The sequence below is a fragment of the Rissa tridactyla genome, chromosome 3 (assembly GCF_028500815.1).
Source record: "Rissa tridactyla isolate bRisTri1 chromosome 3, bRisTri1.patW.cur.20221130, whole genome shotgun sequence".
Classification (NCBI taxonomy): domain Eukaryota; kingdom Metazoa; phylum Chordata; class Aves; order Charadriiformes; family Laridae; genus Rissa; species Rissa tridactyla.
This window is the reverse complement of record NC_071468.1, coordinates 33,010,732-33,034,191: the sequence shown is the minus strand read 5'-3', so window position 1 is coordinate 33,034,191 and position 23,460 is coordinate 33,010,732. Positions and strand designations below refer to the sequence as shown.

General features: G+C 40.1%; 1 protein-coding gene across 5 annotated transcripts in view; it reads left to right on the top strand.

The window, feature by feature from the left end:
* DAAM2 (dishevelled associated activator of morphogenesis 2) overlaps positions 1-23,460 on the top strand; it is a 217,256-nt gene that overhangs the window by 116,657 nt on the left and 77,139 nt on the right. For all 5 annotated transcript variants that reach the window (XR_008465346.1, XM_054194894.1, XM_054194895.1 and 2 more), the window contains 2 exons: positions 14,686-14,760; positions 21,800-21,894. Coding sequence is in view for 4 of the 5 variants with exons in the window: in XM_054194894.1 (XP_054050869.1) it covers positions 14,686-14,760; positions 21,800-21,894 (170 nt within the window). In the remaining variant the exon portion in view is untranslated. The remainder of the gene's footprint in view (positions 1-14,685; positions 14,761-21,799; positions 21,895-23,460) is intronic.

Sequence of the window (23,460 nt, the reverse complement as noted above, 5' to 3'; positions counted from 1 at the left end):
TTCTTGTAGGAATGGATTTTGTGGTGAAGTCTCCAGACTGGGGAGAGCTCACTGCAAGGAGCAGAAAGGGTGGAGTGGAAGGCACTTTTGTGCATTACACAACCACTGAGGAGTCCAGGTCCTTTGGACTGAGGTTGCAGGTCGGTGCAGAAACCAGTGAAGCTGCAGACCAGGTGCAGTGTGCCTCACGTGCCCTTCTAGAGAAGGTTTACATCTCTCCCACAAAGAAGCAGCAGTCACTGCTGCATCACCTTGTGTTCTTTCCTAACGTGAGGGCTGCATTATGCTTCAGAATGCCCTGGGGAATCTAGCCTTAGTCAGACGTCAACTTTTAGTAGTTTTACTGCAGTCTTTTTATACCATTTGCAGCTCAGTTTCACAAACTCCCACTTTGGTCCCATGCTGGCTGTCTAACATTAATGAAGATAATGTCTACATGTCAGGTTCTGTTTTTTTTTCTTTGTTTGAGAGTTTCTCTTTGAGCTTTGCCCTTGAGGTTTGCATTGTCAGCAAAATCTCACCATAAAAAGTATAGCTTGATATTGTGCAGCTGGATATAGAGTAAGATACTTCTGTCCTCCACCCCCATGCCCACGCCTGCCTTCAGACTCGCAGAGCTGTAAGCAAAATTTCCGATCCAAAACCAGGCTGTATTACTGCTATAAACCCTGCTTGAAACCCAGCTACGCTTCCAGTTTCTAGAGGGTGCAATTTACCCTATACCTTGGATTCATCCTCCTGTTAAAACTATAAATATAAAAATTAATTCATATATATATGAATTAATATAAATTCATATATATATGTGTGTGTGTGTGTATTAAAATTATGAAATCTGCTGGAGGAATCTAAGCTGGTTTTGTAGCTTTTGATAAAATTGCCTTAGCCTACCAGGGATGAAGCAGATGATGAATGCAAATATGAAACCTGGAGTCCTGCTTAATTTTGGGGAAAACTTGAAGAAGTGAGTGAAAGTTCCTGCATCTACTGTTTGTTCTTGGCTGGCTCTGTTCTGTGTTTTTTGCACTGTGAAGTGTAATTTCAACTTGGTTAGGGTGGAAAGGCAGTTAATTCTCAGCTAAAGTGAACTGGCAGGGCTTTTCTTCCAAAACCCTGAGGTCTTTTCTTTGCATTTGAGGCTTCATATGGAGGCTCTAAGAGTAGGAGGCTGCATTACATCTGTTGTATTTAGATAGGAGTTCTGCAATTCATGATGTAGGAAAGTGTTCGTATCTTCAGGTTCCTACTTTAAAGTAGGAGATATACATGGAGATATTCAGAGGAAGATAGATATTCCCTAAAGAAGAGAGAAAATGGATCTTCATCTGGTCTTATTTAGTGATACAATACACCAGATGAAGATCACACCATTGTGTTGTCTGAGTGTGGGTTTTTGGTTTTGTATTGTCTGATCTGAGCTATGAAAGCCCTTTGGGGTTCATCCTTTCTGTATGAAGAGTGCCAAGCACGTGGTTGTCTCATAATAAATGAAGTGGGTGGTTTGAAGTTGTATTGTTTTCAATTCTATCTTCTTGCAGTACTTTTTCCTCTTTGAAATACTCTTAAGAGTCTGTTATTGATTTGGAATATTAAACTGTTTTGTTATGGATTTATAGCTATAAGGAGCATTTAATGTGTTCCTTTAAGTTCCCTTCTTTAGAGTTGTTATTCCACATGCTGTATCCGGGAGCAGCAGACACGAACACACAAGATGATTTGCTGCAGTATTTTAAGAAGCCATTTGTAAGGAGTCCCAGTTTGATGAGGCTTGGATGTGACTTCATGAGACTTTTTTCTCCCAGCTTTGCATGAAGTGTTTAGGGGCCGTATGGCTGGGTGTGTGGGTGAGTGCTTCTACTGTCTCTTCCCCTGGGAAGTCTGAAAAATGCACAGTAACCCTCATAGTGCATGCAATAGCCTAAAAGCAAAACCAATTGGTAGACAGTAGGAGGCTGAAGAAGCTGTGTGAGACTTGTATTGCTGGCTAAATGAAGAGAATATCTGATGACCACAGGGCAAAGCCCACCCAAAGACACATTGAAGCTGAAGAATTAGACTTTATCTGAAGTCTTTGGTGCATCAGAAAATTGTTTCTTTTCCTACTAATGCTTTAGAAGTTTGTGGCAGGAGTTCGGCTCTTCAGTCAACATTTTAATTTAACTCAGTACTCAAACCTTGACAATGACCTCAACGACCTGGCCTAACTTTGAAATTAGCTCTCCTTTGAGCAGGTCCCTTCTGCCTGAGGCTCCTTCCATCCTAAATTGTTTTGTGATTCTCTAAACTGACCCACCATAAATCAAACTAGGAAAGCAGACGTGTGGCCCTGTAAAGAAAAGGGACAACAGTAAGGCTCTTTGCAACCTACTGTCTCCTGTATTATTGCTATGACACCAACTCCTCGAAATAGGCTGTAGCAGGAGGTGTTATTTGGTTCCCTCTCAGTGCCTGGAATCCATGGTTGCTTTTGGTCTGAGTGACTGCATGACTTCCTTAGGTCAGGAGACTGCTGGTGAAACAGTCTGAAATGTGGAATTTCTCAAATGAATTCTCTGAAAATAGTCTTGCTTTCAGTTAGCCTATGGCTCAGTGGAAATCTCATAACACTGGTAAGTCACAGTGGGAGGATGTTGCCCTTTGCAAACCGCGGCATTCCTTCAACTGGATGTTTGGAAAATGCCAGCAATTGTGGAGTTAACTTGCTTTTTTCCCACCAGCATCTGTTCCTTTTTCTGTTAGCAGAATGACTTCATGCTCAGATGTTTGGGATGATTTGTTAGCTTGATGCTGACATTGGGTCGTTCCAGAATCTTTAGTCTAGGTATGGAAGACAGGCACATGGCTTCAGAAATTACATTATTAGAAATGCAAGAAGGCTCTAGAGCAGTAAATTCAGAAATTCCGACCTATGACAAGCACAGGACATAAAGGGAAACAACAAAATGCAGCAAGAGTGTCACTAACGCAGCAAATGCACAGATTTCCTGATTAATGGTGTTCTTGGATCTTTTAAGTGTGAAAGAGCTGTTTGGTTAATGGCACCTGTTAATGTGTGTGGTAGGCTGAAGTAACAGTTCCCAAATTTGGGCAACATGGTTAATACAGTGTAAAATGAAGCCTAAAACGATACATTTCCTTCTACGTCATTTAACACAGAGAATGTGTTCTTGCTGGAAGAATAAAACTTGAGATTTGTATGACACCATCTCATTCTTTTATAGTTCCAAATAATGAATTTAGGCTTTTTTGTCATCTCACATAAGTATAAACTTGTTGATGTTGACTCCATTATTCCTTCTGTAGGTCAGCATAGCTGAGAAAAACTGTTGGCCATTTTGTATGGTTTATCATTAACTTCCTGTAATTGTGACTTCATGGTTTTTTTCCTTGATATTTTCCTTTCTATAGCAGGTGCCCCAAAGTCGTTACTTTGAGAAACAATATAGTAGGCTTAATGAAGTGAGAGACTCCTCTTAAAAATACATTTATTTTCTTGGAGGCATTGTTGTAGTGGTTTAAACGATTAATTTGGTGTCAAGGAGGCAAAAATGCTTGCACAATTCAGCTACTACACCGTTGTTATAGCTTGGAATCATGATACCTGAAAGACCACATTGTAGCAGACATAAGAGGAGATAAGAAGTTTTTCCAAATTGTTCATTTTACTTGGTTTATGTTTTCCATGCTGCAATGCTAACAGTTACAGACTCATTTATTTATCTTGGTGTAAGAGGTTATTTTGGGTCAGAGCCTTGAAATTATATATTTATTTACGTATAATCGAAAAGTCTTCTCTTCCCCACCCCCCCATGGGAACAGCATGGAATATTTTTAGTTTCTTCCTCCCTCTCCCTCGTTCTCTCTCCCAACAAGAAAGGCTAGCTGTTGCTTAGCAAATGCCTTCCCAGCTCTTTCGTTCAGACTGCTGAAGACATAAACGCCATAAACTTGCCATGATATTTGCTATAGATATTCTGATTATGTAGAATTTGGGTGTCCATCTTGTAATTCTGCATTTTTCAGGTATGCAACTAGTGCTCCAGTTGAACTTAGCACTCAACACTTCTCAAAAATCAGGCCCCAAATAGTCCTGAGGTTATACAGTGATAGTTGGAAAATTGTCATCATCATGCCTGATCCTGTGTTTCGCATTTGGCTTGCATTCTGTGGGAGTTTGGGAGAGCTCAGTGGGAGCAGATTTGACCTTACCATGGGAAAAAAAAAAAGAAAAAAAAAAAAGGAGAAAACATTTATCCAGCTGTCATCCTACTAAAATGGTGTAATTTACTGTACTTAAGAACAAAAATAATGGTGAGCAATCCAATTCTGCTGTATGGGAAGTATGTGTAAATGCTGATTGTGTGATTTAGTGGCTGCCATTATGCTGTGTCCTTGTCTGTCCTCTTGTAAAAGTTCTGGGTCTTCACGATCCAAGTATGAGTCAGTCCTGCTGATGGTATGCAATAATAATAATATATACTGCGTACAATGCGGTTCTCACCGTTCAGATTAGTCTTAGGTGGATAAGCAAGAGCAAAGAATATGTAAATGACCAGCATATTTCCCTGATACATGCAAAGCAGATTTAGCACAAACCAGGGCTCACTTTTCTCTGTATTCTGAATGTCACTGAATGCTCACCAGCCTTTCAAAAGCCAGTGAATACCGAGCGGGAAGAGTTGCTGAATTCTTTTCAGTGAAAAGTTTAGAAACAGGCACAGTAACGAATTATTGCCAGGATCTAGTGATAACCATGAAGAAAAAGAAAGAAACTTCTTTCTACTGTTCTGGAGAATTGTTTAGTTTTCATTACAGTCAGATGTGACAGTTTCAGCTGCGCATCTGAACTGAGGTGAAAATCACATTGTCTACCATAATATTCAGTCATCTGTTGAAAGGCACTTGGCATCTCAAACATTTTGCAGATGTAATAGGCGAGAGACATGACAGCTGGGAGAAAGGAAACAGTTTAACCTGAGTTTATGGAAAAGGGGGAGATAGACAAAGCAACTGAATGATACACTCAATATTGTGTTAGCAACTTAAAAGCCACGGGCCTCTCAGTCTGTATTTATTCCCTTTGTTCACTTGTCCAACAGCTCCTAACTTTACTGTTGTTTTTTTTTTAATATGACTAGGGTTAAATGAGGGAGACAAATAGAACATACGTGGCTGCTTTGAGCATCCAGCTGTCATCACTATGAGTAAAGGGCCCAGAGCAGAAGTGAGCTGGAGCAAACAGCAGTGTCACCAGAAAAACAGCGAGCGGACACGTTGAGGACAGTGAAGAGAAACCTTTTAGAGTCTGGCATTAATAAATTCTGTGTGTGCGCCCAGAAGAACTTGTCATGGGTAGCTGTGCTGGCTCTATGTAGGTGTGTCGTAGGTAATTCCATGTGTCTTTGAGCATGGTTAGTGACATTTATTTCCCATCATCAAGCAACACACAGAGTGATTACATAATCAACATTAGGAATGGTAGGTGACTTCATTTTATTTAGAAAATACTGTAAGTGGTTGCTTGCCAGAGATAAACAGAGTAGGACAAAAAGATAAACTTTCAGTGCAGGCATGTGGCAGACAGGAGGCTCAGTTACGCAGGCTGGGCTCTTCTGTGGCTTTTCAGATTGCATAAAGAATGCCAGGAGGAGGAGGAAAGGAAGTGCGGAAGGAGACGGTCCAAATTACATAAATACTAGTGGGGTAGGGATACAGTTGAAAACGTTGCTGTTAGGAGGGGAACAAGGTAAGCTGGATGGGTGAGGAAAAAGTCCATTTGTGTATCGACAGCATGTTGACTGTAAGCTAAACAGCGTTACTGTTAGAATGGAAATGTACACACAATACTTTTACGTAACGCAGAGTAAAAAGTAGTAGGGACAATGCGGAGCTTGGATGTTAATGAAACAATACACTATGTCCCGCTGTTGTTTAGGATTTGTTGGGATAGTGACAGATTGTTGGCTTCACCTGCCACAGGAATTACTGCAGAACCTTGACCCTAACCTCAAACTTGCCACAGGTTTGTGGGAACAGAGCTGTGGTTCAGGAGTATAATCCAAGTCCACAGCTACACACCTGGAGGGCACACTGTGACTATGAGAAATGTTTTGTCTTCTCCTGAAGAGCTGCTGAGTAGAATGCTCATGAACTGACCTCCTGACTGGTAGGATCCTCCACAGTGGACATATCCCTTCACCTCCAAAAGAAGTATACAGAATGGGCTGAGGGAAGGGAGGCTCCTGAGAACTTCTTCATTGTTAAGTGCAGGGAATTCATGAATTGCCTTATTGACAGCTTATTATTTAGATAATATGCTTATCAACTGCAAAATATCGGTTGATTGACTTGGGGCTTGTGAAAAGTAGAGCATATAAGAAGTTTTAAACATGAGTATGGACTTTAGCTAATAGGGCAGAATGATCTTTAGGGAGTAACGGAGTCAAAAGAACATATCCAACAGGAGACCGACTTCCATGACAACGGTAAAACATTCAGGGGAGGAACCATGCATAATACCAGTAGACTTAAATTTGGCAAGTAAGCGTTGTCCTGAGGGCTGAAGGTGACGGATAATTCAGTGTGGCTTCAGCTGTACATTTTAGTAGTTCTGTAAGTATAGGGCAAGTTGTCCTCTTGGTCACTGCACTATATCCATAAATTAATGCCTGATGATGGTGGAATCCCCATCCTACAGGAGGGCTAAATATGTTTGAAGAGGGACAAGCGTGTTTGTACGATCTGTAAATGACAAGAGGAGGCTGGTGCAGTCAGTGCTGCCAGCAAGTATATGCCTGTCTGTATTGAGGAGAATGATAAGAAGCCAACAGAAGAGGAAAGAGAAGAAAGGTTCTTAAAACCAAAAGTATACTGTGCAACCTTGCTATAATTTAAAGTTCCTTAAAATGGGATTCTCTCCATCAGTAATCTATAGTAAGTCTTCTGCCAGACGTGGTTACTTTAAAACTTAATCTTAAACACTACAGATGTACATTTCATTAAAATCAGTGGTTGAGACTTCTGAGGTTTCAGAAAAAAAATAATTCTTATCTCAGCTCATAGCACTGTACCAACAGCCTTTCTGCCTGCCAGGTATGGCATTCCAGTCCACTTTCAGTGAGAAACTATGTATCTATGTGTGTAAATGCAATGGATCTGGCATATTTTCTGGAAGATAAGAAATAAAAGCATGGCCTTCATCTCCATTAGACCAATACCAATTAGAAATAATTAATTTGAAGTGGTTTTGAGTGTTGGATTAGGTTGGAAATAATGTATCGTGTGTATACAATGTGCAGCTTCTAGAGTTGCTATATCTATGGGTGCTTGGGAAGCCAAAAAAGTGATGGATGGAATAAGCAGTTCAAAACAAAGCATGTATTTAACTTTATTCGAAAGTTTTTCAGCCTGTGGTAGGGCAAACCATCTTTCAGAAATGACTGGTAGTCCCATTTCAGTTTCTAAAGGCTGATGAATTTCAGCAGCGTTGAAGCTTCTCTTAGTATTTTGAAAAGATTTCTAAGAAGGAGTCCTCATCCTTCATAAATGTATCCCTTTTTCACTTGATGCTTTTAGACTTTATTACGTTTTGTGGCAGTGAGTTCCACAGTTTGGCAGTGTAAGAAATTTTGTGATATAAATAATAATATGAAGCCTTTGATTCTTCCTTTGAAAGGCTGGTTAGTAACCAGCATCGGAGGTCATTATTAGGTCTATCAAGTTAGTGGCAGCGGGACAGAGATCGGGCTAAATGAGCAAAAAAAATTAAAAAAAAGGAAGAAAGAAAAAAACCCTGTGGTCTGTTAGGTAAAATGTTCCCGTGTCATTATCCAGTGAACTGGAAGCATGTATGGCTATACCTGACCTTTATTAGAGGCAACTAGAACTCCTCGGTTGTATGCTCCAGCTGGTAATTAATGAATATTCCCTTTCAATAAGTTATACAGTAGACTGCTTTTGTTGCAGAAGGATTATTATCCGCACATCAATAGCTTAATTCCAGGGAGAGAAGTAATGTTTGTTTTTCTCACTCTGGATAAATTGTGCTTAAAAGGCTTGAATATAGCTCCCTCCCCCAAACCCTGAGAATATTTGTGTAAATGCTAGTTATGGAGTCTGAGAAATGGAGTAGTGACCACATCTGTCTAGTGAATGGCTGAGTCCTATGGTCTGTCCTGTTTCAAAATTAGCATCTCTTGGGACATGGTTGGCTTTTTGGAGGCGTAAACTGTCTGAAAAGCTTAGATGTATTTTAGCTGCAATTCTGAATTAGTATTTCATCCCACAGCAGATCAAACACGTTTTGTGTCTTTTAATGAAAGGGCTTTTTATTTATGCAGCTTTGGCTGCTCTGAACTGAGACGTAGCCAATAGGATGGACAGTGTGTTAATGAACAGGTAAATGTTTCTTTGAAAGCTGAATTTCTCCTTGAAGTGAAGAAAAGTCAGTAAGTCGGTCATGGAAAATGGGGGGAACAGTGATTTGGATGAGAGTGCAGTACAACTTCAGTGTGGATTGATTCTTGGCTGTGCTACAGATTTCCTGCGTAACTGGGAACTGTGTAATTGTCTGCATCCCATTTTCTCTGTTTCTGCTGATCTCACTGAAAGAGAGACTGGAAAACCTAATATGTGAATTTCTTTAAGGACCTTTGACAGTGTAGAGTGTAAGGTGTTACAAGATTGTATTGTATTCAGCATTAAGAGCAGATGTTGTGATAAGCTGAGTCTTTTTTAAAAGTATCTGAAGGGAGAAGAGTAGCACTTGTGGGAAATACAGCACGAGTGCCAACCATCTTCCATGCTCCAAGCAAACAAAAACCCCACCTTCTTTATAGCGGCCAGAATATTTGTGTGCAGAGCAAGGGTCGTGCACCTCACTTTGAAACAGCACACAGACACGAGTCTGAATCCTGCACATCTCACACGAATGTTTTACCAGCTAAGCTGCTCTTCTGAAGAGTGCGGGAGGGCTTCATCCAGAAGCAGGGAATCTTTAACCAGCAAAGCTTTCATCTCAATTAATCTAAGTCATGTTAAAAGTTAAAGTTTCGGTGAACTGGCATTAAAAAAAAAAAAATCACTGAAAAGTCCCCAGTTATTTGTAATCAGGATCCCAATTCCCATTGCCGTTTAATGGGAAATACAAAAAAAATAGCTACAGGGACTTACTCAGTATAACAAATAACATATTTAACTTTTTCTTAAAAGGTATTAGTTTCTTGTAATGACTTGAACTCCAAGATTTATATTTTCTGAACAGTATGTGATGATGCTGACCCTTCATACCAGGTAAAATAAGCTGTCTTTCACCTCTGTGAGGTACTAGAATGATGCGTGCAGGCTTTTGAGAAGAGGAACCACACTAACCTTTATGTCGCTTTTGCAAGAAAATGCAATTCTTTGTGACGCAAGTATAAGCCTGAGCCATGCGGTGTCCGAACACTATACAGTGAACAAGCTGGAACAGGAATTTACATTACAGTAGCCTCATTTCATATTCTTCATCTGTGTTTGCACGCTGTTTTTATTGATATAGAGAGGAGCTCAATGAATGGCACCACGGTCCCTTGCCCAAGAAAGATTTTAAACCCACATTTTGCAACAGTCGGGTACGTGGCTTGTTCCCTTTCTGTTCTGAGCAGTGCAAAGCAGTCAGATCAGCTGCGTGCAGTTCTGAAGAGACGGGTTTGAGAAGGAAGTCATTCTAACTCTGTCAATGATTTCCTGGATGAGTTTTTATTGTCACGTCACCATATATGTCTCCCGGTCTCCATCTGCAGGACAGAACCCTTGTAAAGTTGCTTATTTTGCGGATGTATTTGTTAATGCTTTGACATGCTTGGATTTTCAGGACACACTCTAGAGAACTGCTCAACATTGTCTGGGGTCCGTTTGGTACAGAGTTAAATACCAATGTGTCATCACTGGAAACTGAAACCCAGTGCTCGCCACAAAAGAGCTTCGATGCAGGCAGTTACTGTTCAGGCTTTCCCTGTGCTGTTTCTTTCAAAACTGAAACCATCTTGAAAGAATCACCCACCATACAAACAGTGTCTTTCATTTTCATGATCCACTCAGCCATGAATAACTGGCATTTCCACGTGATTTCTGTAACACTAGTGTTTGGTACGTCTTTGTAGAAAGTTTTTCAACAAAGGCACTGGTCTATAAATCTTGATTATGCCTATTATGGCAGTCCTTATATTGCAAATGCGTGTCCCACTGGCATGGTATCCACGGAAGGTCTCTGCTCTCTAGAGAACAGCTTGCCCAATGGATCAGATCTCCCAGGATTCACAAAAAGGCTCTAAGGATCAGCTGAGCTCTGCGCACAGTGCTTGTATTTTATTTTGTTTCATTTTGATTGGTTCAGATGGTCCAAATATTTGCAGAACTCCATTAAGTCCTATTTGGGATGAAGTCATAAGTTCCACTTCCCACCAAGGCATGGAGCCTGTCCAAATTAGTGTCAAAGCCTATATAATACCTTGGCTATATTGTAGGCTTGTATAGTATCAAGATCCTGTTTTCACAGCAGTTACATAGTTGTTACTCCAGTGAAGAATGATATGGCCCCTTATAAAGTCCACAAGCTGACGTCTGTTTTTTAATGTAATATTTACACTATTCAAGGAGCTAAAAGAAGGCTTTGCTTTAATAGATTCCTTCAGCTAATGTTTTCCCTTATACAGATGGGTTATTGTTTCCAGCTTTTGATACCTATGTGGCTTTGTATATTAAGGCCTCATTTTTGGGTTTGGCTTTTTTTTTTCTCTTTTTTTTTTTTTTTTTCCCCCCCTGCTCTGTGTCTCCTGGAGCAAAGGAAGCGTTTTGCTATTATCATCAAGTTGCCTTGTGGTTTTCTCTGAGGTTTTATTTGAGGGTCAAACCCCTGGAGACACTAAAAATCAAAGCATACAAAAAAACCTTAGCACCCTGTTGTTGCCCTCTGCCCCCCCCCCCCCCCCCCCGCCACCCTCACCCTGAGTTGCTATTTTTGACATATCTTCCCCTCTCTGAGAGGAAACAGGGTACAGCAATTTCTTACCATGGGCAGAACTCAGCCTGGAGAAGAGAAGGCTCCAGGGAGACCTTATAGCAGCCTTCTAGTACCTGAAGGGGGCCTACAGAGAAGATGGGGAGGGACTCTTTATCAGGGAGTGTAGTGATAGGATGAGGGGTAACAGTTTTAAACTGAAAGAGGGGAGATTTAAATTAGATATTAGGAAGAAATTCTTTACTGTGAGGGTGGTGAGGCACTGGAACAGGTTGCCCAGGGAAGCTGTGGATGCCCCATCCCTGGAAGTGACCAAGGCCAGGTTGGATGGGGCTTTGAGCACCCTGGTCTAGTGGGAGGTGTCCCTGCCCACGGCAGGTGGGTTAGAACTAGATGATCTTTAAGGTCCCTTCTAACCTGAACCATTCTATGATTCTAATTTAGGCAATGAAATGGTTTTGGTTTTTTTTTCCCCAATGTCTCTGATGCTACAGGTGTGAACTTGTCTCTCTTTTGAAAAATGTTGCCTGTGATTTCTATAAATAACACTGTGCCACCTAATGATTTCATGTGGCTGGATAAAAATCTATATTTTCATACTAAATATAGGTAGCTTTCTGGGGCTTCATAATGGAAATAGAGTGCCAGGTTTTAAGCACATAATCACATTTATTTTACTGAAGTAAAACACACGTTGACAGCCACAAAAGTCTGGTCTGAACAGGGAGTGTGGAGGACCACTGAAATTAGATGGACTTTTCTGCTTAATATGCTTCTGGGCCAAAACAACTTCAGAAAGTGGGGATTGCATAGTGGAGTATCTGCTAGAACTTTTTTAACCTCAGCAAAGTACAGCTTCAGTCAGGAGAAAAGCTTACACTTGCTGTGTTCCACTGAAACCAGTTTTCTCCCAGTTCTAATTAAAAACAAAACCAAAACATAAGATGTACAGACTCAGAGTTCAGACCAATTTGTAGTGGATGGAGAATGGTCAAAAGCAGCATATACCAAGGACCTTATCTCATTTGCCAAGCTAACCTCCTATACAGATATACTTTAGGGCATCAGAGTCTTCTTATCCTTGGTTCTGATTGAAATTTCTAATGGTTTGTGTTCAGATAGGAAATTATTCAGAATTCTGATTTTTTTAGTTTATCTATCCTGATGCTCTTCGGCCTGCATGTCTAAACTAGACATCTAGAAAGGTTGGTTGCGGCATTCCAGCATTTATAATTTATTTTTTTTCCTTAAGAATTTTAAGGAGAAAAAATATTGTAACTTATTTGGGGATATAAAGCTGGATCCAGGCAGTTCTTAATTTACGTGTGTTTGTTTCTTTACTTGGAGTTCAGAATGGAGGCAGAAGTATAGGGAACATAGGTATGCACTGTTCTAACAATGTTCTTGTCACCTGTACTCCGCAAACAATTATAGCTGTCACTTGGGCTTCTATAATTTTACGCAGAGAAAAACGTCAGAAGGACATATGAGCACACCTTGCACTTTGGATTGGTGGCTCAACCTGGTTCCTTGCAGAATGACCTTACTTCATTACCTCTGGATTAGCTCCCCATCTCTATTATTCTCTTTGGGGATGATAAGGTTATCTTATAAAAATAATGCTGTATTTATCTATGGTATGTTTTAATTTATTTTTCCATCATCAAGGTCATGTATTGACTTTTTCACAGGAGGTTAAGGTTTGCCAAGTGTGAAACTCTTGTCAAGGTTATGAATGCCACATTCTCAGAAAAGGGGCAGCAAAAAGCAGTCTACTGATGACATGTGGTGTGACAATTCCAACTGGCTATTGGTAGGGAGTTGCATATTTCTGTAATGTGCCATTTGACATGGATTTGGGTCCATCACATTCCTGCTGATTGTGGCCAGAAAGGAAAATCAGCAGAACTTGCCACTTAATTTGAGAAAGGTCACCTTGTTCTTAATTGTTACATTTATTATCATGAGGTGGTGGGTGCATAGCAACTGTGGATGTAATTGGTATCTCTTGCCACTTCGCCAGCATCTCGTACTTTTCATACAGTGGTAGTCTACTACATGATGCTTTGTTTAAATCTTCTGCTCTTCCTAATTTTTCAGTTGGATGCAAGGGCTGAATAAAGAGTTGTGATCTGTCTAGGATGTGTCTGTACTGCAGTCCTTTGCTAGATGGGAACAAAGCTGATTTGTCAGTATCATGATTATTTAGTTTACATGTTGAAAGACCAGTGGAACGAAGAGAGGGGAAGGAAAGATCCAAGTCTCAGTTGTGATTTTGTTTTTAATGCTAAATATGAAGATTTTGATTTGTGCAGAATTGTTGCCATGTGTTGGTATGTAGCCTGGCAGGAACTTGTCAGGTAGCAAGGTGTTTTCTGAATGTGGCTCAGCAGGGAGCATGTAGAGATATTTCTCATCTCTGATTTCTAAATTCTGGAATAGCTGAGGTATTCTGATAGACCTACACATTTAATATTGTTCTGTATATCTTCCAGAGTATCTTTTCTAGGATGAGTAAGCATTCATACATAGACAACTGGTGAGATACACACAGTCTTCATCCGCCTTTGAACATCCTTAAGATGAGTCAAGTGGTTCAGTTTCTTATGATATACTATGAGTCTTAATATGAGTTATTTGTAGTTTATAATGGGAGATTAGAATCCTAGAAACGAATCCTCATTTTGCCGGTGACTGTTACACCTATACAGAAATAGACACGTTACAATGAAATCTCATTTCCACTGAGCAGCCAAGGAACAAGAAAGAATTGATTCCTGAGTAGGGTTGGATCTTCCTTTAGAAGTTAAACTTGGTTGAGCTTCGTCTGGTGAAGTGAATTATTTGGGATTATAGAAGGATTAACACTGCTCCTACTGTAATTGAGGGGATGCTCTTCTGTTCGTTTGGATGTTCTGAGGTTGTGCTTAACTTTTTTAGAATAGAATATTATATTCCAGTTGGAAGGGACCTACAATGATCATTTAGTCCGTCTGCCTGACCATTTCTGGGCTGACCAAAAGTTAAAGCATGTTATTAAGGGCATTGTTCAAATGCCTCTTAAACACTGACAGGGTTGAGGCATTGTCCACCTCTCTAGGAAGCCTGTTCTTGTGTTTGACCACCCTCTCAATAAAGAAGTGTTTCCTAACACCTAGTCTAAACCAATTTTTGATTTATCACATCAAAATGAGGCAGTCTTTTGGCTTCTTTTTAGGTTCCTTGACTTGACTTTTTTTTTTTTTCCTAGCAGATGTTAAATGCCTTTGTTGGTGAATCCCAACATTGCTCTAGCAGTAGAGAGGCAAAATAATTTATAAGATCTGACAATGTGAAGCTACAAAATGTAAACCTGTTATCTGTAAATGGGCTGTCCTTCTACTTGGAAACATAGTATGTTTAAGGGACTGAGATTTGCTGCTTAGATGCCAAAGATAACTGTGTCTTGATCAAACTTTATTATTCTGTGTTCAATGACCTTAGCTGAAGGGGATTCTTTTTATCTGACACACCATGGTGATAGTGCTAACGTTACACTTTCAGAAATGTTTGTAATAAATGCTATAAAACACATCCATGTGCATTATACATAAAGAACAGCGCAGTGAAGAATCCCAGGTGGTTCTACAGTGGTATTTCATCCTGTAAAGGCTCCTTGTCTAAGCTTGTTTAACTTTCTGTTTCAGGAACAAGAAGATCCTAATAAGCTTGCTACCAGCTGGCCAGATTACTACATTGACCGCATCAATTCCATGGCAGCAGTAAGTTACCTCTCCTGCAAAGCAGGGAAGATTTCCTACCACAGAGGTGTGTTTCTTTAGGGAGAATTCCCCACAGGAGAGGAATGTTAGACCAAGTGCATGTCCGATTTAAAATAGGACTTCTGAAAGAAAATGAGTTTGTGTATTAAGAAAGAGCCCTGCTCTAGCAGAAGAATAGATTTGAAAGCACCGTAAGCATTTCCAGTTTTTATTTCTACAATAATGAACACTGAAGGCAATTAAATTGGATTCTGCAATGAAAATTCAGAGATGGAGTAATGAGATTGATGGTTTAAAATTATTTACATGCCAGCTGTGAAGCCTATCCCAAGGTGTGGCCCTGATCCTTTGGTCTCTGCTCATTGACTGGTCCTGGAAAGAAGGCACAAAAATGGCTGTGGGCCTTTTTGGAATTCCTGTACAATTAAGATGGCTTTAAACTATAGTAGACTGTTGGAGCACAAAGGTAGTTCAGCTATGACCCCTATTTTGGAAATTTTGAGGAATGTTAATGTAAAGCTAGCTTTCAGCACATGCACACACTCATGCTTGTGTCTTGGCAGGGCTAGACAGTCTGAAACTGTAACAATTGAAAGCACCTTTTTCCAAAACTATACTTTTAACTGCAGTTAGCATTTTTGGAGACCTGTGTGCCGTTTGGGCCAAGTAGAGGTGAAATAATTTGGTTCTTCAGGAGGAATCTTGAGTGCAGCCTGTAAGTGAGTATTATCTTGTGGACAAGAGGGAACTGGGGCCCTATTTATCCCTTCAGAACAGAAGAACAAGATAATTATTTGATGATTCAGAAAAGCAACTATTTGAAAACTAGGTAAAGTTTTGTTGTGTGGTTTCAAATTGATTTCTAACTAATCTACGAAATAACACTGGGGTTATTAGTCTAGTAGAAGAATTAAAGAAAGGGTAGTTGTTTATGTAAGATACTCTTATCTAAGAGCAGATAAATAGAGGAACATAAAGCTGTAACACCTTAGACATCAGACACAAACCAACAAGATATTTGAGGAAAATTTTCTCTAATTGTCCTTGTTCAATAGCTGTATAATTGTCATGGTTTGGGCTCAAACCAGGGTGATAATATGTCTTCCTCTGAAGCATCCAGTAGAACTGGTTACCAGCAGAAGCAGGACACCTGCACATAGTGTCCACTGATCTTTTATATGCTAGATCTTATATTTTGAAATTATATCCTTTTACTGATTTTTGTAGCCAAATTTTGCCTCCAGTTATTTATGTGCAATGTCTATTCAGCTCTTTTTTGGCAGTTGTGCGGAAGTGATGGTGGAATTCTGTTCCTAGCATCTTAGGTAGCACAGCTTATTTGTTTACTTATGTTTTTATGTTTGATTTCTAAAGGTTTCTCTATGCCTTTTGTATCATGATTATGAGCTATAAAATAATTTCATAAAAGTAATGCCTTAATGGATGCTAAATGTGTCAATACTGGTGCATTTCTCACAGTGAAATCTGTCTTGTTCAGTAAAAAAAAAAAAATCAAGATTTACACGTTGTTATAACTCACTGTAAGAGAATAAAAGAAAAGCTGCTTTCTACTGTGAGTCATGAATAACCAGAATGATCACCTTCCTTCATGCCAGATATTCTTGGGGCAGAGTAATGGAACAGAATATGGACTTGTTTAGAGAAAAGAGGTTGAGCTTTTGTGACTGGCATGGTACCGTGCTTTGATTTCCTGACTGAACAAATTTGCTCTACAAGGGCCATTAAGGAAAAAAAATGAGTATGAAACCTTGCAATGTCACTAAGCCAAATACTTCTGGTAGGATTTGATCCAAGGCCTCTTGAATCCACTGGAAGTTTTTTCCATTGATTTCAGTGACTTTTGGATTAGTCTTTAAATGATCTTGATGTAAACCTGGAGTGAATATGTACACGCCACTATTGTAAATCTGGAGCAGTTCCATGGTATGAGACTATATTTTGGCCTATGTTTCTAATTTTAAACATGTTTTAAGAGCACCAATAAACACCAGCCCCGTAATGTTGTTTGCATGCCTCAGCACTGAATGATTGATAACCTTTTATTTGGCTTCAAGCCTCATGATTTACTCTTACACTTGAAGTGTTAAGAAGACACACTGAGGTTAAAACCCCTGCTTCTGATTTAGCACTTAGTTGCTTCCCTTTTAGGCAGGTGAAACTTCGTTGACTTGATTTCACAGGAATTGTATCAGCGGAAAACTGGAGTAATCCAGCTGAGAACCAGCTCCAACACACTTTAAAAGACATGTTCTATTCATTATTATTTAGACCTCTGAGATTCCTAGCTTCCAAACGGTTATTTTGGGTCCCTTATAATTTCAGTCCTAAATTTAGTGCTAGGGTTTTTTTAATTATTTTTTTTAAACTGCATCCAAGTGGAGCTGGCTCAGAAGTGGTGAAAGAAAAACATGTTTCATGTTGCTTCCTGACACTGTCTAGTCTATTTCAGTTTGCGTCTCTTGGGCACTATCAGGTATTGCAATATTTTAATTAGAATAATGCAAGAAGTTGAAATGGTAGCAATAATCACAGAAGTGTTAGTTTAAAATGCCTTAAGTCACCTTTTTTTAATAAAATTTAATCTTTGCATCTCCTGTGAATTAACTGCATAAGAATCTTTTTACATGTGTCTTTCACATCTTTTTCTATGTCCTTTTGTTTAATTAAGAAGTTCTTTTTCATATATTAGCTTGGCAAAAAAGTTCTCCCTACCTGCTGATGAAATGGAAATGGCACCTTTACCCTGCTGATATCATTAAGCACCTTTTTGTGCATTTCAGCAGGCCAAGGCCCCTTTACTCAAGGATCACTTTCTGAGAAGACCCGCCGCACTGTTACCCATCGTATGTGCCCCTCACAGATTATACTTGAGAGCAATGTGGTGATTCCTGACATGTTTGACATTCCCTACTTGTAACCTTAGACCACTATGTTAGGAAGCACTTTAGGTCACAGATTCCTGATCCAGTTCAAAAAGCAACACGTTTTAGGCACAGTTCTGTTCCCACAATTGTTTCTGGTGCTGTGATGTTTTAGAATTTAATAGTTTTAAAACTCAATTCTCACAAGAGCATATAACAGTAAAACTAGATCTCGTTACTAGTCCGTAGTGTGCAATTCCTGTGGAGGGACTGTCCCATCCTCCAGGTGACCTCACTGAAAGGAAGAGGCTGTAGATCCGTAGAGGCCAAGTAGATCATTGGTAGAGTATCTTCTAGACCAGTCCTTCAAAGAAAGGGACATCTGCTAATGATGTCTAATTTAGAAAGAGGAGCCTCCAAATTTGTCCAGTCTTCTGATGTCTACATGCTATAAATGATACTGGTGTTTGTGCGTAGGTTGCACACCCACAATCAGAGACCATTTCCATTATCGAGGTCATTGTCATCTTCTGCTGATTCATCAACGCACAAAACTTCTTTTCTTAAAAATGTAGCAGCTGCCCTGTTAATATCACATGTAAAGAAACCTCTCTGTGCTCCTTCTGCCCTCCTCACCCCATGATGCTGTCTGCTTGGCAGCACAAATAAACAGAGACCTCACTTTACTGGGAGGAAAACTTCTGACAGCACTGTGTTGCTTTTATGAGCTTGGCTGAGCATGCATTCCCACTGAGAGACTTTCAGGTGAACAGTAGTTGCAGATCCAGCTTTTCTGGAGAGATGGCTTGGTTGAGAGTATGAGGCAGGGGTCAAGATTAATAAATACAGCTGTAACCAGGCCCTTTTCCTTTCCTTTTGAGAAAGCATTTGTTCAGGGCAGAGCAGCTTCACAGGACATTAAAATTATGTATCTTTCAGCAGAATTTAGCAGGTGGATGATAGCTCCTCCATCTGGGTTAGGTGACATCTATGTTACTTTAAATTTATTTGCTTAAAAGCTCAATTTTTAAAATGAACATCTATTCATAGTTTATGATTCATAGTTTATTCTCTTCGTTCAGCCTTAATGTAGTTAGAGATGTGGTGCATCTTGAATTTCAACTGACTTGTTTCTTTGAAGAAATGTTTTAAAGTAGTATTGGCCAGGTATGTCATAGGAGGCATGCAATACAGTATTTTTTAATCAAATTTTTATTTTAATTTTACTTGTATTTGTTTATAAACTGGAAGTGATTTCAATAATGATAACACTTTGTTAGTTATGATTTTAGACAAGATCTAAAGAAAGAGCTTGGACTATAATGAGAACTCAGAACATCCAGTTGGTTTTTCTCTATTTATTCCATTTGCTTCCTTTGTTTTTTTCATTTCATTTATATGAGACTGTTAAGTAAAACTAGGTCCATCACACAGTATATTGCTGATGCTAGTCCATGCCCTTTTATTCTTTTTTTTTTCTTTTTTTTCCTCTCTCTTTCTCACACATACTGTCATTATGGTCCCGTAGTTTCTTTCCCAGTCATTTAGAGAAATGATTAGCCACTAGGATAAGATGTGGGAATTAATCTGTGCTTTTAATAAAACTAAAATGTTTCATTTTTAATGGAGCCAAATTTTCAAAAATATTTTTTTGGGCTACCTGAAGTTTTACACATAAAGTTCTATGTGAATAACTGTTTTCACAAATTCCGTAATTTTTTCAAATTGGCAAATCGAGTAACTAGATGTTACACTCTCCTGGGTGATGCACTTAATTTGGAAAACTTTAAATATGCAAAATATGCTTCTAAAAAAGAGCCTTATGTATACCACTTTTTAGGGACCGGATAAAGTCCTGGCACTATTTGGCTTCCTCTTGCTAGTATGTCTGTTTAACTGATAGTAACTAGCTGCATCCTCAGCATAGCAGACGTTAGTCCTTCAGTGCAGTTCGGAGTTCAGGAAAGCAATTCATCAGTCAGCCACATTAATGAAATCCAGCCTCAAATAATGACAGTTCCCTCCCCTCTGTCTCCCAGGGACAGTTATGTTTTCTATAATTCTTGCCGAGAAAGCTATTTCATAATGCAAACGCGTGACCAGTCTGTCTTTAGAGAGGGCATGAGGATTTGAGTTCCTGGCGGTGCACAGGAGTGAGAAATGAAAGGCTCTTGGCTGCCTGCAGCTTTAGAAAAAGGGTTTTCTATAATCACCCTCTGTTGTAATGGCAGGATTATTTGTATTTGTTTCATTTGGAAATGGGCCTTTTTCACTCTGAAGGAAATACTGTTGAGCACCTTCCTACCATCCATTTGCTTTCCCCCCACAATGGCTCAGAGGAGAAATTAAGTCGTTGGAGGAATGGGAGCTTTTCAAAGGAGCATTTATGGGCCAAAGGAAAGATGACCAGATGGGCTGTCACCCAAGGAAATACAAATCAAGCCCCAAATCACACCCCAGGACTCTGCCATTGAGATTCCATAATGCCTGTTCAGGATTTCTGTTTATTTTTCGAAGAGAGGGATCATATATGGCTTGGCTTAAGCATTTCAATTTATGTTTCTGGCTGTCGGGGGATGCTGGCAAAAGATAAAACATCATCAGCTCATTTTCCATCAGTAGCGCTCTGTCATTCCATTAGGGCAGGAAATAGCTTGCTCTGTTACTGAGTGAATTTGACTTTAGCGTGGATCAGAGAGAGGACCCCTAGAGTTAAACACGTCTCCCTGTGCCAGCTGTTGAGCATAAGACAGCAACGGCATGTAGCCAAATGACCACCCTCAGGATCCGACATGTGTTGGCACCACATGGTTTGCAAAAGCAAGCAACATGGGAGCACTTCCAAGGGAAGTGAGGTGTTGGGGGGTGGGGGAGGGTTAAAGGAAGTTTCAGTGAGAGGAAGGTTTTCTTTGGTGCTTGCTGAACAGGAAAATAGAGACTTAAGTATTTTGCTGTAATGGGCCATAATTGCAGCTACTCAGATTTCACCACAGAGAGGTATAATATCAGATCCCTGATAGATGATACTGGTTTAATCGGGTTATTCATTTGAGAAGGGGTTCAGAGCTGCTTTCCAGATACCACTGAGTGATATCCCCCAGAAGTCCCGCCAATAAGAGAGGCATTTATCCTTTCTGTTTTACAATTAAAGTGTCTAAGAAGACATAGCTATAGGCTAAGAATTTCCGGCATTGAGTCTCGACTTCTGAAAAAGTCACACATTGAAGTTGTGAGCCTGGATGGTATATGCGATGGGCACTGCAGTCTTGCTTCACATCACAAGATTGAAGTGGTGCTAAGTGTAGACCTGGAACCTTGATTTCCTGATATACTGCTTTTTTTAATGACATTGTCTGATTTTGAGAATCTTATTTTTTGCCTGTATTCTACTCATTGTCTCACCCTAATTTATTGTGACCCACAGCATCTTCAGTTACAGTTGACCGCAAACTCTAGTTATCTCAAGCTGCACAGTGGGGGAAAATCTCGTGTCCGTGTGCTTTAGTTTACTCATTAAAAATAGGGACAGGGATTTTATGATGCTCCAGGTTTTTGCAGTGAATGTTCCTAATTAACAAGGGCAAAGTGTATAAGGAAAATCAGTCTCTTAAACGAGGTGATATACTTTGGGTGGGGGAGAAAAGTCAAACTTATATGTACACAAACTGTAATTCAGGGTACTTGCAGGCTGTTTAGTCACTTGAAGAAAAAGCTTTTATGCTTTGAAACCTGACACATGTCTGGTTTTTTTCTCATCCCCCCCTGCCCCCATCCCCCAAATCCCTCCACCCATGTCAGTCTAATAAAAGATATTACCTCTCCTCCCTACAAACTTTACCTCACATATCCATAGATTCCCACAGCAGATCCCTGTTCCAAATTAGGTACAGTTTTCTGAGGACATACTGGCAAGTATGATGTTTGGGGCGTAATCTGAGAACCTATTGCCAGTGTGGCAAAGTGGTATGCTGCTGCCAGTCCACATGAGCGGCCTCATCTGGATTCAGTTTTGTAGCTGAGGCACTGCTTTCCTGGTGAGAGGTCAGCAGGCACCTCTGCATGGGTTGATGGGATAGTTGTTTTTCATAATTCCTGGCCCGTCTCTTAGCTTCCAGCCAGCCCGAGCTGTCCTGATTGTCATCTTCTTTTCTGAACAGATGCAGACTCTGTATGCTTTCGATGAAGAAGAAACAGAAATGAAAAATAAAATAGTTGAAGACTTGAAGACAGCTCTACGGACTCAGCCCATGAGGTAATGTTGTTCGTCTTTCATCGCAATTCACTGCCTCCCTATGATCAGATGTGACACAAGAAATAGTGGCAAGGACAGAAACCTTATTGTCTCGCCTCACGCAAGCCTCTCTGATATTTTAGACAATCCACAGAGAGCCCTACAGTCCCTGGTCTAAACCTGCCTAGTTGGGAGGGCACACTAATGCTGAAGCATGTAGCTTCAGGAAAATAAAAGACAAAGTCTGCTGGGAAAAACCTGTGGCAGATCTGTGCAAACACAGGTAATGACGATGAAGATTAGATTTTAGACTTCATAGCCTCCCAAATGTCCCATGTAATTTGATTCATGTTGGGCAAAATCTCAGCCTCTTCTCTGAACTTTGAATTCAGGCGTCCCCTTATCTTTAGTAATGTGAACTGTTTGGTACAAAGCAGCTAATCCATCTGACATCACCTGGGTTGGCAGTCTTCCTGTTCTGTGTGTAACTGTGGCATAGAGAAATGTTAAGAGACTTTATTGTGTGCTGTGTCTTTGAAGGTAAGGTCATCTTTGTTTTTTGGAAGAAACCTCTGAACAATAGCAAACTAACTAGCATAGAAACCTTTTCCATTTACCACGTGGAAGAGCATTGTGCAGAAGTAATAACTATAGTTGATATGATCTCAGGAATCACTCCATCAAAAACTTTCTGAATGTCTTTGTATTGGGCCCAAAATATGCCAAATGTGTTTGCATCCACACTATGCTGAAATCATAGTTCCAGAGAGCTTCAATAATGTCTAATCAAACAGGGTTTTTTTAGGGGGAACCTAACCAAAGCAAACCAATTAAATATATAAATAAAAAGCACCCCAAAAATTCTGTCAAAGAATTTACATGGCAGTTATGTTGAATTGAAGATATTTCTGGGACTTCTTGCAGAGCTATGTGCTGATTGTGCCTTCCCCTTCATGATGTTTAAAAAGTTGACTGTATGCAGCTTCTCACCTCATGGCAAGTATGAAGTAGAGCACATCATCTTAAACCTCAGTGTTTTACCTCCTGTTGTGATGGGCTGTAAGAGAGCACAAAGCCAGATCCTGGTGCTCCTCCGAGGCATAAAGATTCGTCAGGCTTTGGTAACTTTAGCTGCGGGTAGGGCGAGTGCTTTTAACATTGAAGTGGAGAAACAGTGGCCTACGTTGAGACCTAGCCCAAGGGGATAAATGACTGTTTGATCCTGTCTATCACTATCCACACTAAAATGCAGCTGGACTTCATGTTAAAATGGAGGCTAAGACAACTGCCAACTCCCGGCTCTCACAAGAATTTTAAACTAAAGTCCTGTGCTGTTGAGACTTGATGTTGCAACTCTATTACATTAATGTGGAATTGGTTTGATGCTTCCTCCGTGAAAGCGGTAGCTTTCATTGAGCATAAGTACGCCAGCAAGGCCTCTCTGCTATGTCCAGCTGAAACATTTTGGTGGCGGCCATTGGTTGTTCTGCTCTGTCATTTTGAATAGGACAGCCCGGCCTCCTTGTGAGAGCAAGGCAAAAGAGAAGAAGAAAGAGCAATGTCTTTTACTCAAAGCCTCGCAAGGTT